The sequence below is a fragment of the Scophthalmus maximus genome, chromosome 16, assembly GCF_022379125.1.
Source record: "Scophthalmus maximus strain ysfricsl-2021 chromosome 16, ASM2237912v1, whole genome shotgun sequence".
NCBI lineage: Eukaryota > Metazoa > Chordata > Actinopteri > Pleuronectiformes > Scophthalmidae > Scophthalmus > Scophthalmus maximus.
In genome coordinates, this window is record NC_061530.1 from 7,261,666 (window position 1) to 7,277,731 (window position 16,066).

Sequence of the window (16,066 nt, forward strand, 5' to 3'; positions counted from 1 at the left end):
TTATCCAATCTTTATACAATCAGAAATAAATCACCGCTAAAACAGCGGCGACGTCCCACGAACCAAGACATTTTATCTTTTGCCCCAAATCCTTAAAGAGCCACACAACTGGATGGTCCCTCGCATGGTTCCTTTCAGCAGACCTATAGACTTGGGACTGTAGTAGTGCCACATACAACATATAGACTCATCTTTGGGCCCACCCTCTCCTGCAGACACCATGGCTTCATTGAAGACACATGATTCTCTAGAAATGATACTGTACGCACTATGATACTGCATAATCATAACAATATAACATCTGTGAAATGGAAAAAAGCAGCTTTGAAAGACCAAATTGACGACAAATTGGGACGAACTAAACTCAAAATATTCTCTGTGACCTCCTCTCAGTGTCGTTTGATTTGAAATATACTACCAACAACATTTAAGGACTAACCAGGCACATAGATTATTATTTTTGATTATTATATATGTGTAACAATTCACATACATACATGTGGGTGAAGTTGCACATCATATTTCTATGAGCAGTGTCCCCGTGTAATGTGTAAGGTACACATGATATTTGCATTATACCTATCTATCTATGTATTTGAAGAATTAATAAATCATTTCAGGTGGCAGCATTTGAAACTGTAGCTATCTTATCAGTTTTTTGGGGGATTTTTTAAAGATCATTTTTTGGGCTTTTTCCTTCTTTAATTTGACAGGACAGCTAAGTGAGGAAGGGGGGAGAGGGAGGGGGGAGACATGCAGGAAATCATCACAGGTCTCACACACAATGGGGAAGTCCCTGCCCAGGCGTTCGTACTCAAATGAGCCTCCGTGCTGAAGTGAACATACAGGCCGGTCTCACTCTCCTCTTCACACCGAGGTTCCTTCCACCGTGTCTTCGTCTCGCCAGGTAAGTGAAACATCTTCAACACATAGTAAGTCATCGGTCATCAGTGACCTGTGGTCAAGGTGAGGGGTGGACTCCAGCCGGGTCTCTAACCCGAATGATGAGGTTAAAAAGGGGGGAATTAAAGTTTGAGCCCCTTTGCTCACAACGCGGTAAAACACACACACACACACACACACACACACACACACACACACACACACACACACACACACACACACACACACACACACACACACACACACACACACACACACACACACACACACACACACACACACACACACACACACACACACACACACACACACACACACACACACACAGTTTATTTTTTAATGATTGGGGTTTGTATGACAACTTGGTTTTGGATTTCAGAGACTCACAAACAAACTATGTGTTTATGATAGTTAAAAAGTGTACATCAAATCTGATCGGGGGGACAGGAGAGCGAGACACTTTTAAGTTTCGACCGAAAGGGTTCGACAGATACTTGTAAACTCGAGAGCAAACCAAGGCTCTCGATTTTGGATCTGTGTCTTACACAGTCCGCTGACTCAGTGCTCGCCGGAGCGGAGAGGACCAGAGGCACGGTTTCTAAAAGGATGGGGGGTTCGTGAGTCGCTATGAGGAAGGCACGTTGCTGATGACAACACCTCACTTCTGAATTATTCGAGTCTGGGCCTCTTTTTTGCGGGGACTGTTCTACGACACGTTTTGAAAATTTGACCCGCACACTTGGACAACCACTAGTTGAGTATGGTCTAATCTAGTACAGTGCGCTGTACTTACACAACAGCATACTACAGTATGTTCCAACTACACAATAATATTTTAAGCATAATATAGCATAGTGCATTATAGTGCAATATACGTAATACAGTATATTCTGTACAATATGGTGTTTGACAGTCCAACGAAGAATAGTAGTTGCATTGGAACATAAAGGTGAAGTGCAGCATAGTGAAGTGTAGCGTGTAATGTACAGTCTCATAAGACTGTCATGCAACAACTGTTGACCTCGTGAGGCTGATCCAGCCCATTGGTATCAGTGAGTGTCAGTTGAACAGCACAAACACCTCTCTCTGCATAACGCCGACATTTCAACAAAACGACAAACTACATCAGAACTCATGTAAAACATTCTAAAAAAAATCCACAACCCTGAACAGTATAATCATCTTATTGCAGGTCAGCTGTATAAGACAACCCTAATAAACTGCAGACTGAGTGTATACACACACACACACATTCTATTTCATAATGCCACTTTTGGCACAACTGTGGAGTTTTCACCGCTGTAGGCCAATCACACGCGCCTTCAGCCTCCACACGGACAAGATCCCTTTACACTGTAATAAATCCTAAACTGCCTCCATATTTCATTTCAAATACAGAATTTCAACTTTCCTATAAGTAAATAAAAACATCTGATAATAACAATAGGTTTAGCTTTAATAATATTAAATTCAACTTTATTTCTGAAATATTTTTTAACAATTATTAGTTTATTTATTCACAATGTCTTGCTTATTTACAGTACTCGGTATGATTTATTGAACAGTGCAAAGCTACACTCTAGACTAACACTTGTTTAAGCAGGATTTTAGTCGCTGATGGACGTTTCTCTGCAGCTAAGATGCTAGACGATATCATTGACATGTATAGGGCTGCAACTAACGATTATTTTCATCATCGATTAATCTGTTGATTATTTTCTCGATGTATCGATTAGTTGTTCGGTCTGCAAAATGTCGAAAAATGACGATTGTGTTTCCCAAACCACCAAGATGATATTTTGTTTTTTCCACACACCAAAGATTATTCGATAATCTTATAATCGATTATAAACATAGTTGGCGATTCATTTAGTAGACGATTACTAATGGATTAATCGATTAACTGTTGCAGCTTTAGACATGCTTATATTTTCCCTAATGCCACAGCTGCTACCATTCCACACTTCCTCTCTCTGTGTGTTTGTGTCCTCCAGGCTGACAGTTATCTGGGGCCGATGGGTGGACGCTGCCCCGAGGGTCAGTACTGGGACGCTTTGCTCAAAAAATGTATGCGCTGTGGTTTGGTGTGCCAGCAGCCGAACGTCACCACCAGATGCGTCAGCTACTGCGGTGAGTTACACGCACGCAGACACACAGCCATGAGGCATGAGAAAAGATATGGTGTTAATGCGAGGCCGTGAAACTGAAACAGTCACAGGGACGTTTTTTGATTTGATCTACGGTTACAATGAAATTGTAACCTGCATGTTCCTGTCCATCCCTCCAATGCGGTATAAAAAACAAAACAACAACCCACTTCTGACAAACTTGATTGTAACTCAAAGGAGACATATTATGCTTTTGCAGTTTTTCCCTTTCCTCTAGTGTTATTATTTGTGCATGTAAAAGTTCTGCAAATTTTAAAACGCCAAAAGTCTGCGGCGAAGGGAGCTTCTCTCCCCGACAGACAACAACATTTTATGGAAGTGCATGGGTGAGGTTGAATTGTCAAATTGGCTTAGGAAGTTTCCTGAATCTTGACTTGACCCGGAAGTATTTAATCTGCAGCCATGATAAGAGCTGTTCGGATTCTCTAAATGCATAGGAAAGGAGCTTCAATGCTTCCTTTCCTATTTCCTTTAGCATAGGGTACACTGGACCTTCCTATGTGATAGTAAGGAGATATAGACGCCCCACAATTCATTGCAGCAGCGATATTTAACATGACGCGCCATGCACGGCCATGAACGATTAAATCCTAAGTAGAAGAAGTAGAAGAGTATGAATATGACCCAGAAGAGACGCACGTCATCATGTAAGTTACTGTTACATATGAATAATTTACTTCTGATGTCCAATCAGAGCGGATTGGGCTTCATTGGGACGGGGGACTTAAAGAGACAGGAGCTAAAACCAAGTGTTTCAGACAGAGGCTGAAAAGAGGAACTGCAGGATTGGACAGTCTGAGGAAACGGATGTGTTTACTGAACATTAGAGCATGTAAACCTATTCGTAAGTAACAACCCAGATTAAAATGATGAACCTGAACATGAACATAATACGTCTCCTTTAAGACAGGCACATTCGCTACAAGGGTCCGACCAGAGCCGACATTTGAGGGGGACAACTGCAATTGATTTCATCTTTTTTTCTTCTTTTTACTGAATTTGTTTGAGAGTTTTAAATCTAGCAAGAATTACTCATTACCCGCTCTATCAAAATTTCTTTTTTTTTCTTTTTCATTTCTTCCCAATAGGTGAGTCATTTCTCCGCTAATGTCCCAACTCGCCAAATGTTAATCAAATAAAATAACTAGATGTGGCAGTTTTTCCTGGAACCGCTCCAAAATAGAATGGGTTCTTCCGGGGTCACACCCCTCCCATCCACAATTTAATGAAAAATGGGTTCATGACGCTTTTGAGTAATCCTTCCTTACAGACAAACAAACAAAGCAAAAAAGAGAATATAGTGCTATAGGTGGACAGGACAGATGTGAATTCACTACATCATGTGCTCCCCTTCTCCTGTCTGCAGAGTCTGCCAATTGTAAGATGCTGCCTGGCCACTTCTACGACGTGCTGCTGAGGAAATGCATGAGGTGCGCGAACGTTTGTGGCAAACATCCAGCAGAATGCTCCCACCACTGCCAGAGTGAGTGCCGACTCCGCTGGCCCGGGACTACAGTTTCAAATATTTAGTGGGATTTTTGTTTTCTGAAACTTGTCTGTTCTATTGGAGGCGTAAATATTGTGTTTTGATGCTGAAGTTGGACCCCAGTGGACCCACTTTTTCAGGATTTTCAAAAAGTTTAATGGCAAAGAGAGATCCGGTCAAACGAGAAACAAATAGCAACTGCGAAGACTTTTGTGGAAGGTAAAATGTTAGAAAACAAGATGCACACAACCTTAGTGGAATTTACTTCAGCGAAGCATGCGGTTAGTCTCAACTTGAATTTGAGTAGGTACTAGGTTTAAATCTATCCATCATTATATTTATTAATTTATGGGAAATCCTCTGCGGCCACTTGCATGCCTGAAGTCCTTGAGCCTATCCAGTCTAACTGTACGATAGGAGATTCTCCCCCAAGAGCTTCAGTGCAGCCACCTTCAGCTCTTACTTGTTGTGGCATCTCTCTCCGGCTTCTGTCCGCTCTGGTGGTAATTGAGCGTCGATCCAATTGAAATTAGGTGGTGAGACTGTAGGAGGAAGATGTGCAACAGCAGTCCCTTGGTATCTAGAGGTTATTAATCAAAAGCATCAGCACTTGAAGGTCTTTCTTCCTATGGCTCAGATAACTAAGAGCCATCTTTCTTCCCGTCCATCACCTCGCAGCTACATCGCCTCCTGCCACCACTAAAAGGCTCATGGGTAAAGTGACCTCACACGTGCCGAATTCCAGGGGCCTCTCCGTGCCAACGGCCCTGGAGGACTCCAGCATCTTCCTCTACTCCCTGCTGGCACTGTGCACGCTGCTGCTGTTTTCGAGCTTGTCTTTGGCCCTGGCCATCTTCCTGAGGGGATCCAGGGCCAAAGCCTCCCACCCAGCGCCCAAGGAGGCCAAGCACAACCGGGGCTGCGTTGTCCGGCCAGGCGAAGAGGTCGGCAGGCCAGGCGGCCAGCTGGGGCAAACCAAATCCAAAGGTTAGTGGAGTGCAGACCCACTCAAAGGTCCCAGTTAGTGCAGTTAATGCTCCACTACTGAAAGATCAAAAAATCCTCAATTTAAAAACTGTGGTATTTCGAAATTAGCTTGGCATATTTTTAATTTTTTTTTAAACGAGTTTGGCTCCAATGTGTGCACACAACCCTCTCTGTCCACAGATTTCGTAACAAGTTCGAGCTGCCCCACCGACCGCGAGCCATCGGACGACTCCAGCCCGACAGAGACTTGCGTCTGCGTCCACTGTTTCCCCGACCTGAGAGCACTGGGCCAAGGCAGCGACAGGCCACCCAGGGCACCTCTCACCTTCTTCCAGCCGCCGGTCCTCCCTCTAGTGCAGGGGGCGGGGCCTCTGTGGACCAACGGGAGCCAGCATTCCTCTGGACTTCAGGGGCCAGGAGGAGGCGACGGCAGCAGCAGAGAGATGAAGTTCATTTGCTCCGTTTCAAATCCAAGTGTCCCGCAGGAGAATTGGATCGGATAAACGTGACCCCCCGACACACCAGAGGAGTTCATCGAGACTCTGGATTGTTTTTACTCAAATTGAAAAACAAGCCTCTCAACAAGCAGCAGCGGGAAGGCATTCACATCAATAAGTATTATAATGCTTTAAAAAAACAACAAAAAACTACTTGACAAAAGCAAACGGACATTATTCCATTCCAAAAGTGCCGTGTGATTCATAGATAACTGGGAAAGAGTCGACCACGTCTCATTCCTCGATGAGAGCATGCAGATCAAATGTGGAATTTAGATAAGTTTTACTAATGCACACTGTACCTATTGTAAGTACCATTGGAAATGAGTTCACCAATAGGTCCCCTGTTGAGCTCCTGACTCACCGAGCTGACTGGCTTTCTTCACACCTCCTCACAAAGACACACCTGACCACCGACATGCAGGTCAACTCTGTGAAAGGAAAGAACTGGACAATACAGTACACTCCAGATTTCCATCGTTCACAATCCAAATAATCATCATGGAATAACACAAAACAGCAACCGTTTCCATGACACTGAAGGCAACTCAACTATAAAGTCAAATGCATATTGAGAACATGACATAATGTCTGTGAAGCAGGCAGGGTAAAGTTTGGCGCTTCAAGCTCACAATCTCGTCATAGTGGGGGAGGAGAAACGAGGTGGAGGTTAATCGTGCAGGACCAGGACATTTTCACAACTTTAGAAAGACACCGCGTGTCTGAGTTCATGAATCCTACTCATTTGTTAGTTTCAAGAAAACAAGTGGTGGAAAATATATGAAAACAATTGTTGCCACGCCATAGAGTCACCATATATAACAGTATAGTTATGACAAATTGAGTCTTACTGTATGTCAGTAAGCAATGCTTGAGCGTTTGTCTAATTAAAGACAAAAATAATGACAATGATGGTGAAGTAATGGAGACGGTCTCAATGGTGCAGATCAATCTTCTGAAAATTACCAGTCAAGTGTCTTTTTTGTTCCCACCACCGGGAGTCCCAAATGTCCCAGGTTCATGTATAGGGACTTAGTAGCAGAGATGTCTGCACTCATGTGAATGTAAAGTACAGGATATTGTGTGTTTCATTTGTAATATGTGTATAAAAACAGTTCATACATTACCAATGATAAATAAACAAGCAACGCAAGGGAGATTACAGATATAGATTTTTTCTTTATTTGAGCGTCTTTCCATCACTGTGTCCCGTTCTTGCAGCAGTTACGTGTGTAAGTGTGTGCGCGCGCGCGAGGAATGACTGTTTAGGTCGAGGCGACGTTCTTTTCCGACTACGACCCCGTGGCTGGATCCAGCGACACAGAGGAACAAAATCGACTTTGAGGTTTCACCATTTGTCTCCGACATACAAACTGTACACATATACTTTTACATACATCGTCAACATGTGGGGAAAAAAAACAAAAAAATCCTATCAAACTGTGATACCCAGCTCAGACGGCATGCTGAATGCAAGTACTGATTCAGTACACGAATATACAGTACATACGCACGCGCACGACACACGTGCATACAATCAGGAACACATACACACACACACTGGATCCCCCCCCCTTCTTTATACTCAGTAATATTTTATACAAACACATACATCAAGCTTTTTCCCTCCCATTTCTCGGGGCACATTCACGTGCACAAACACACACACACACACACACACACACACACACACACACACACACACACACACACACACACACACACACACACACACACACACACACACACACACACACACACACACACACACACACACACACACACACACACACACACACACATACAAACACACCGAATTAGAGCGACATGCGGCCACGGTTAACACTGTGATGAGCTTATGACCCTTTATACACACCCTGTACTGAAAACAACACCACTTTGTTTGTTCTAATCTCTTTTTCGCCGTTTACGTGACACGGCGTCATGACAACAGACGCTGAATGCATCTTGAACTTAGAGATTATGACACTTTGCCAAATTCAACAAATAAACCCAAAAGAAAAGCTGCTGTAGCAGCAGTTCTAATTAAATTATCGACACTACTTTGCTTCTGTGTCCAAAAAAAACTCCCCATGATTGACGGCACAACGCAACACAGACGAACAAAGTGAGTGTTTAGGGAAGATGCAAAACTGTAAACAAAACTATGTATAAAAATATAAATATTCACTGCGGTATCTCTTTCCCCCCTGTGACTATTGAAAGCAGCAAGACGGAACGGAACAGATCCTTTGTGTACTCGTCCTTGTTAAAGAGAACGTTTCCTAAAAGTGTGACAGTTACTGTCTCTCTGTACAACTTTCATAACAACACGTGTCTGATGACCCAACCACACCACACTTTTTGCATTTGGAACAAAAATGTATAATAACACTGCCAAAACGTTCAAATATTTGGTCGTTTGGAAGTGTGCGTGTGTGTGTATGGGTGCAAAATAAGATGAAATTAAATAAAAATAATCACTTCCTTTGCTAGAGCAGAGCCCCGAGGCTCCGTTAATATATGCAGCTGTGCGAGCACGAAGCCGGACATTGGTGGACAGCATTTGTGATCATGTAAACCTTCCCCTGGTAAAACAAGGTCCAAAAGTACCTTTTGCCCTTTTGTCCATCATCCGAACGCAAGCTCAGACGGATCATCACAGCCGCTTGATTCTTGCTCCCCTGAATTCCAGTGAAACACTTTCCGCGCCACTCCCAAGATCTCCCTCCCAGGATCTCTGGCATTTTGTTTGGTTACTTGCCCTTTTTTTCCCGCTCAATCCCCGCACATCAGACAATTCGGTTGTTGAATGTCGCAGAGAGGAACGAGATTTGTGTGGAGATGGTTAGAGTTGCGACTGAGAAGGATTCAGGTAGGCTTGTGTTTTCTGTCTCTGCTCAGTTACCTGCTGTTCCACATGCAACTCCTTCCCCTGCGTCATCCCTCAGTTCCCCCCCATGGCAGGCCGCGCTGATGAAGACTATTCGTACTCCAGGAACTGTTTGTGGTAAAACAGGAGGTACCTGAGGAGGTAAAAGCACCACAGGGGTCAGGCTGAAAGCATCTCTAATGATGAAGCAGCCGCTTTGACCCGTCACTTTTTGTATTTTCCTTATTTCATCGCATTAGCTAAATGCTCACCCTTCACTATCCAGCACGTCCTTGATGCTGGCCTTGGTGATGATGGCGTCGTCACATTTGAACCACTGGTCCTTGTGCTGCCGGATGAAGGTGGTGTAATGGCCGCTCTCTAGCGTCCCCTGGTGGTTCACCACGGCAAATAGACTATACCTGAAAGATACGAGAGGAGAGAGAGTGAAGAGGCTTCATGAAACACAAACATGAATCTCAAAGAGTTGTATTTCACAATACAAACTATAGGATATTCACATCATAGTATCTCTGTAATTCATTAAGGGGAGCGGTGTGTACAATAATGGCTCCAGTAGCAGTGCATGCGCTTCAAGATGGCTGACGTAACAGCAGGCTACAAAATATCGAGGTCAGAGAGCAGAGGACGGAATGCACAGACGGGCACGAACGCGTCAGGAAGCAGTGTGGGAATAACGGAAGGGGACAAGCTTTGTTGACATGATGTGGGTCTTACTTGTTGTCGTTGTTGAAGGGGTCAACGGTCTGCTGGTACTGGCCGTTCATCCTGCTCTCTTTACTGAGTCGCACAGCAGCACATATGCGGACACAACACATGACAGAGTCACGGAGTTGGACGTTTTTAAAATATGTCTTGTTTGTTGCATGAACTGTTGAAAGCACAGTAACGTTTTGCATTTTGAAGACCTGAAGTTCAGTGACTGTTTTGATTCACTTTCGGCAAAAAAGTGCATGGCTCTCAACAACTAAAACGGAAGTTTTTAGCCAAGTGCTTCCAATCTGCATAAGTGCTCACCTGGAGGCCATGAAGGGGGTCATGTCCAGCTCCAGTGGGAAAGAGACGTAAGTTGTGATCTTCCGCCGTAGTTTGGCTGAATGCTCGAACCTCTGGAAACACACGCACAAATACAAGTGTTAGAGCTCTGTTCTGATTACCAAAAAAACTATATAATACTATATACTATACAATATTGACACTTCTGATCACAAACGTGTCTGTTCTAGGATTGATTATCATCTTACAGGGTCGATATTTACACTATTTGGGGGTAAATGTGTAATTTGGTAGAAAGTTACTACTCTATGAGCATATGAAACTGCCTGTTTGCTGTCATCGTCCTTCTGTGGTGGAACGATCTCCCCATTGACATCAGGACAGCAGGTCGCATGATTCTTGCACTTTTTGGGTAATATCTTCACGGTTGAACGCACTTACTGTAAGTCCCCATTGGACAAAAGCGTCTGCTAAATTAATGTAATGTAACGTAATGTAATACCTGCCGGTTGGTAGGAACTAGGTAAGTCAGACACACTTGTGGACGTGTGGAGCTTTTTCAGTTCTGAAAAGAGAAACGTGAATGTGTAATGTTTCGTTTGAACCAAGAAGTCAAGGGAGCCTGATTCAGATGCTGAAGTGTCATATAACTTGTGACTTGGTCTGGTCTGACATGATCATTCTATCTTTTTGTGCTTGACTGCCTATTGATATAGTTTGACTGTATTTTTCGACCTAATTGGTATGAATGAACAGCGCTGCAACTAAGCTGCAGTGCTGTTGATGACACACACACACACACACACACACACACACACACACACACACACACACACACACACACACACACACACACACACACACACACACACACACACACACACACACACACACACACACACACACACACACACACACACACACACACACACACACACTTACTTTGAGGTGAAAGCAGGCCACGATGGGCAGTTTCTTCATGGTCAGCTGCTTGGTGGACTCCTGGTAACTATGGCAACCACTGCATTTGATCTTAGCGCTGCTGCCGAGGTGCTCTGGTCTGGTGAACCTAGACGAGAGGGGATGAGATTTAGTGTGTGTGTGTGTAGTGATTCTGCTGCAGCCTCTGGTACTGATGAATTGGGGATGAATTTGTTTCAGGGAACCGTATCTTTGTGTGTATTGCTCTCTGCTCTCTGAGGCTTTAGTTTGAGAAATCTGGGAAGTGATTCTAGATCGGTGTCGTCTAAAAGTTAGTCAGTACATACAGTAGATGGGTTTCTGTCTGTTTTGAAAAGAACAAAAAATTCTGAAAAGTAGCTTTGACACACACAAGGTAAATAATTCAAAATTATAAATACGAGTGAAGTGCCTGTTCAAAAAATGCCCGTTTGCTGTCCCGACTTCCAAATAGTCACATAATCGGTGTTTTGGCAGCGGGAAAAAAAAAATGTTTCCGTATGACTGACTTACACTGTCCCTGCTGCACAGAAGGCAAAGCGCCGTTCGCCAATACTGAACGTATCCCGTGTGCAAATTGCACCAAATTTGACACTATATTTCATTATGCCCTTAAGAATACACACGCTAAGCTTGAAGCCGATAAGATGAACTGTTCCAGTGAAATGGGAGCCACATACAGAAGGACAGAGATTCCTCTGCCATGAACAGAGGAATCTCTGGTGGGTATCCTGCCATATTATAGGTTTTGGATGCCAAAAACCCCAGAAAAAACAAAACAATAAAAAAAGATTGAGAACCAACGTTTAAAACAAGAAATGCTGGTGGCCTCTGCGCTTAAGCATCCACCCTGAAAGGCAGCCATTACACAAATAAATTGATGAGATTAAATCAAACTTGATTTGATATAATCTCATGTGATAATGCATTTTACTACATATCCAGCAACCTTTGCCCAGCTGAGGTGGGCGTTTGTGTGGTTTGCCTCCCAGGCTGTGAGTGAAACCTACTCTACCACGCGGATATGACTAAGGGCCGGACACTGATTCGCCGTGTCGTTTACCTGCGGAGACAATCTGTGAGGGTTGTGGCACCAGTGGTGTGACTCTCTCCGTTGAGTGTTGATCCATCTCCTCCGGGGCTGAGCGGCCAGAACGGTGTGGAGGATCCAGGCAGGTCCAGGCTGATGTCCCAGAACGGGTCTATGGTTGTTGAAACACCACTGGGAGGACGACAAGAGATACGGACACGACGCTGAGCAAGTGAAAGAGAAGGACAGTGATAATCTAACATAGTTTGGTCCGTTAGCCACTTGATAGGAAAACACACAGACGCTGTATTATGTAGATTCCCCTTTATTGTGACGGGCATTTAAATGAGAGGGAGACAAAAAGAAGAGGACAGGAAATTCATGCTGGCATCAACTGAGCTGCTGGCTTACATCACTGCAGTGCTAAATGTTGGCAGCTAAGCTTGTTCATCTGGGCTGTGAAGATTACTGTACTGTTGAACACCACTCAGAGGTGCACTCCGCAGCTCAGCGCTGCCACTTACTGATATAGGACCAAACGATAACAGCTGATTAGCATTCGAGACCAGAGGAAATCAGGGAGGAGGTCATCTTTTCTTAATAATAACCACCCGCTCTTTAAACTAAGCATCTTGCACAGGCTGGGGTGGGAGCCTGTCCCAGGTCACACTGGGGGAAAGGTGGGGTTCACCCTGGGTAGATGTCCAGTCTGTCACAGGACTGCCACATGAAGGCAGATACATTCACCCTTGCTGTTGAATGACCAGAAAAGATTGAAATGATTCAGTTAATGCACAAAACGCTCCGTCTAGTGCATTGTTCTGTCGGCTGCTGTCTTGACTTCTGTAATGCACTGCATCCTTTTTTAAGTCTGGATGTTTGTTGCACGATTACAATTAATTCAAAAACATGCAGCACGATTGCTAAAACTCTCATCTTATGCTGCTGCTGGCTTCCTGTGAAATACAGGACTGAAATTGATTTTTTTTTTTTAATTCAAAAATACTTTTAAGGCAAAACACAAGGGAAGGAGTTTCAGAGGAAAGCAGCAGGAGTGTAAACCTGCACGATCGAGTTCAGGTGGATGGGTGCAAACCCAGAAGTTGCTCTGTGGGCAGTTAGTGACTTCGGCGTCGGTGCTAAAAAATGTTAATTATTGAAATCGTTTTCATTTCTTTGTGCATTTCTAAGCAAATGACATCCCATTTAGACAGTAGCCTGAGCAAACTGCTTGTTTTTTTTTTCTTTCTTTTAATCTTTTTTTCCTGTTTTCATTTCACTTTTACATGCCGCTTAAAACTAATTTACCTGCTACCAAATGTTTCTTTTCGTATCATATTAAAAGGTTTATTAACGGTTCTGACAATTTAGGTTTAGTTAAGCCAGATAAACGAAAACATATCCTGGGTATGTTGAACTCACTACATAACACAGGCCCCCTCGCCGTTAAAGCTGTGCATGAAAAAAATGTATCTCAAATAGTCTCTCTGGCCACCAGGGGGAACTAAAGATCAACTTTACAGGCTGAATGCCACTAAAGGGTTCTTGTTCTTGTTGGTGCAGTGAAGCAGTGAACTGTGTTGTGCTATTGATGCTGCAGCGTATGAATGATGGAGGAGAGAGGAGAGGCGGGAGGGTCACCTCGGAGTGAGGGATTAGAGTTCTGGTCCAGGACGGTGAGTGACGAGTGAGGTGTCATCTTGGAACTGCTTGGTTCGAGACAGTGAAAGTCAGGAGTAATGGAAGAGAGCGGCAGTCTGCGAGACATGCTCTCGATTAGACCGTCTCTTAATGATGCTTACATGATTCTCTGTGTTGCGTTTTACCTTGGAAAGGAAAGGACAGAAAACACACACACTTACTGGCAGACTTGACAGGTGACGTCAGACTGCAGCCCCCCTGTAAAGATTTGGTCGATGATGCAGTTACAGTGGTTTGGGTTGTTGGCCTTCTTCCCGTTGTCATCTGTGTGCACACACACACGCAGACGTACATAGTCACTACGAGCTGTGTAACTTCACAGCCTCCGTCTCTGCTTATACGTAGGCTACAGAGTGAGACACAGAGAGAGAGTCTGTGTCGCTCCATCTCTCACTTCTCTCTTCATCCTCTCAACTCCACTCATCCGTTATTCCAACCAGCTCTCCTCCTCCCTTACATACTCGGATAAATGCACCCTCCCTGTCATTCTTCCTGCTTTTTCCCCCTCACCTCTTTCACATTTGCTTCTCTAATATTAGATTTTTTTCTAGCTATGTTTATCTAAACAGCATATATTTGTGTTATCGTTCTTTCTGTGTGTCTCTGTGCGTTTGACCTTTGCAGTGTCTGTGCAGGACATCCAGCGCCGCGATGAGGAACTCGTGGGCATCTTGCTGCTCGTAACCGGCCAGGTGTCGGGCGTGGGTCCACACCAGGTGGAGGAGGCGGAACGGGATGTGAGGCGAGCGATGGCCTGAATAGAACTGCAGAGGGAACTCGTGTGTGTGTGTGTGTCTGACATATATCCCTCATCTCTTTGCTTTAATTTGAAAACAAATTGTCAGAAGAAAACAAAAAACTAAATCAACAAAGATGCAGAGGTACCTCCTGGAAGAGTTGCGACATCTCACACACCAAGCAGGAGTTGCTCTGCATCTCGCACTTGTGTCGGTCGGAGAGGAAGAAGTCACGCAACAGGGGAGTGTGCGTCAGCGCCTGGACGATGCAGTTCATGAAGCACGTGTTGCCAAGGTTTATCAGACCGCGCAGCCCTGAGAGTAAAGGCAAGAAAAAAAGAAAAAAAAAGATGACAAAAAGATAAATAAGAAGTGGGCAACAATTAGTAGACAAAGAAACAGAATGGGCCGAGGAGACGGGGAGGAATAAAGAGAAAGGGAGGACGGAGAGAAAGAGCTGAAAAGAGTGTGATCATTTTTCTCGGCTGTTGCAGTGGAGCAACTAAGCTGCAGTGCTGTTGATGACACACACACACACACACACACACACACACACACACACACACACACACACACACACACACACACACACACACACACACACACACACACACACACACACACACACACACACACACACACACACACACACACACACACACACACACACACACACCCACCCGAGGCAACGATGGACTGCATGCAGGAAAACCCTTGTCAGATTACAGTAGACTAAACCGCACACTTAGATAAAGGGGACATGGAAGGAAAGACAGACAGAGGAGGGAGAGGAAGGAAGGAAGGCTGCGGGGATGGAGGTAGTGCTCTGACAGTGCCAGGGATGTTAATGGTGCTGGAGCAGAAACATCCCTGCAGGCTGCTACAAGGTGTTAAACGAATGTCAACCCTCCTCTCTCCCACACACTGCTTCATTTTACCTCAGAGGTGTGCCGTTGGTTTTTTCTCCAAACACAATGCATAACACGTCTGACTGTCCTTCTATTACCTCGGGCTCCGGATACACTTATTAATTATTCACTCTTCGTGTATGGAAATGAGGTGGGGAAAATATTAAAGGCTCCTTTTTGGTATAAGGCAGTGGAGTACAACACCGCCTAAATAGTAAAAATCAGAGTAGAGTGATCATCTTTCTGGCAAACTCGACGTGTGGGAGCTCAAAAGAAGTAGGATTCATGGCATAGTTGATCTGGATCGACAACCAACAAGTTGAAGCTAGATTGCCAAGAGCTTTGTGTGTGTGTGTGTTTGAGCGTGAGATGCAGAAAGAGAGGGAGAAAGTACCAATAGTACAGTTGGAGGTGATTCTCCTCCTCTTGGGGTTGTGGCGGAGCAGCTCCAGCTCCCTCTTGGTGGGCTCCCATGTCGAGTACTTCTCCCCTATGCCTGGAATACACACACACTGTGAAGTTTTCCAAACTTTTTAATGACACAAGTCCTATCATTCTTGACGTGTTCTTAAGATGATGATCGATGGCTGATTCTGTAACTGTATAATTGTTTTCCTTTGGCTCAAAACACTTGTTTTTCTCTTTTATCCTTGTTTAACTGGTGAAAATGTTGATCCAAGCACATAGCACATAGTCAGTTTTTTCAAAATGCTGTATTTGCATGCTACTGCAAAGAACTAGAGATTCCATGTTTGGGTGTAACTTCTCTGTGATTGCAGTTGGCATGGCGGGTGTGCCAC

General features: G+C 44.3%; 2 protein-coding genes across 6 annotated transcripts in view; one reads left to right on the plus strand and one right to left on the minus strand.

Annotated features, from left to right (window-relative positions):
- Positions 1-16,066, minus strand: part of LOC118287882 (ubiquitin carboxyl-terminal hydrolase 22) — a 40,690-nt gene that overhangs the window by 15,897 nt on the left and 8,727 nt on the right. For 3 of the 5 annotated variants that reach the window (XM_035613509.2, XM_035613508.2, XM_035613510.2), the window contains exons 5-14: positions 15,661-15,762; positions 14,507-14,673; positions 14,238-14,385; positions 13,783-13,885; positions 11,954-12,112; positions 10,873-10,999; positions 9,952-10,043; positions 9,652-9,714; positions 9,186-9,335; positions 7,201-9,067 (exon numbers count right to left, since the gene is read on the minus strand). In XM_035613509.2, coding sequence (XP_035469402.1) covers positions 9,025-9,067; positions 9,186-9,335; positions 9,652-9,714; positions 9,952-10,043; positions 10,873-10,999; positions 11,954-12,112; positions 13,783-13,885; positions 14,238-14,385; positions 14,507-14,673; positions 15,661-15,762 — 1,154 coding nt within the window. In that variant the 3' untranslated portion in view covers positions 7,201-9,024. Of the gene's footprint in view, positions 1-7,200; positions 9,068-9,185; positions 9,336-9,651; positions 9,715-9,951; positions 10,044-10,872; positions 11,000-11,953; positions 12,113-13,782; positions 13,886-14,237; positions 14,386-14,506; positions 14,674-15,660; positions 15,763-16,066 lie in introns of those variants that run through there. The other 2 variants (XR_004785740.2, XR_004785739.2) reach the window with 1 other exon arrangement.
- Positions 780-7,211, plus strand: LOC118287887 (tumor necrosis factor receptor superfamily member 13B). The gene is made up of 5 exons (XM_035613523.2): positions 780-907; positions 2,898-3,033; positions 4,438-4,554; positions 5,236-5,544; positions 5,725-7,211. The coding sequence occupies exons 2-5, from the start codon at positions 2,919-2,921 to the stop codon at positions 6,045-6,047; spliced, it is 864 nt and encodes a 287-aa protein (XP_035469416.1). The 5' UTR covers positions 780-907; positions 2,898-2,918; the 3' UTR covers positions 6,048-7,211.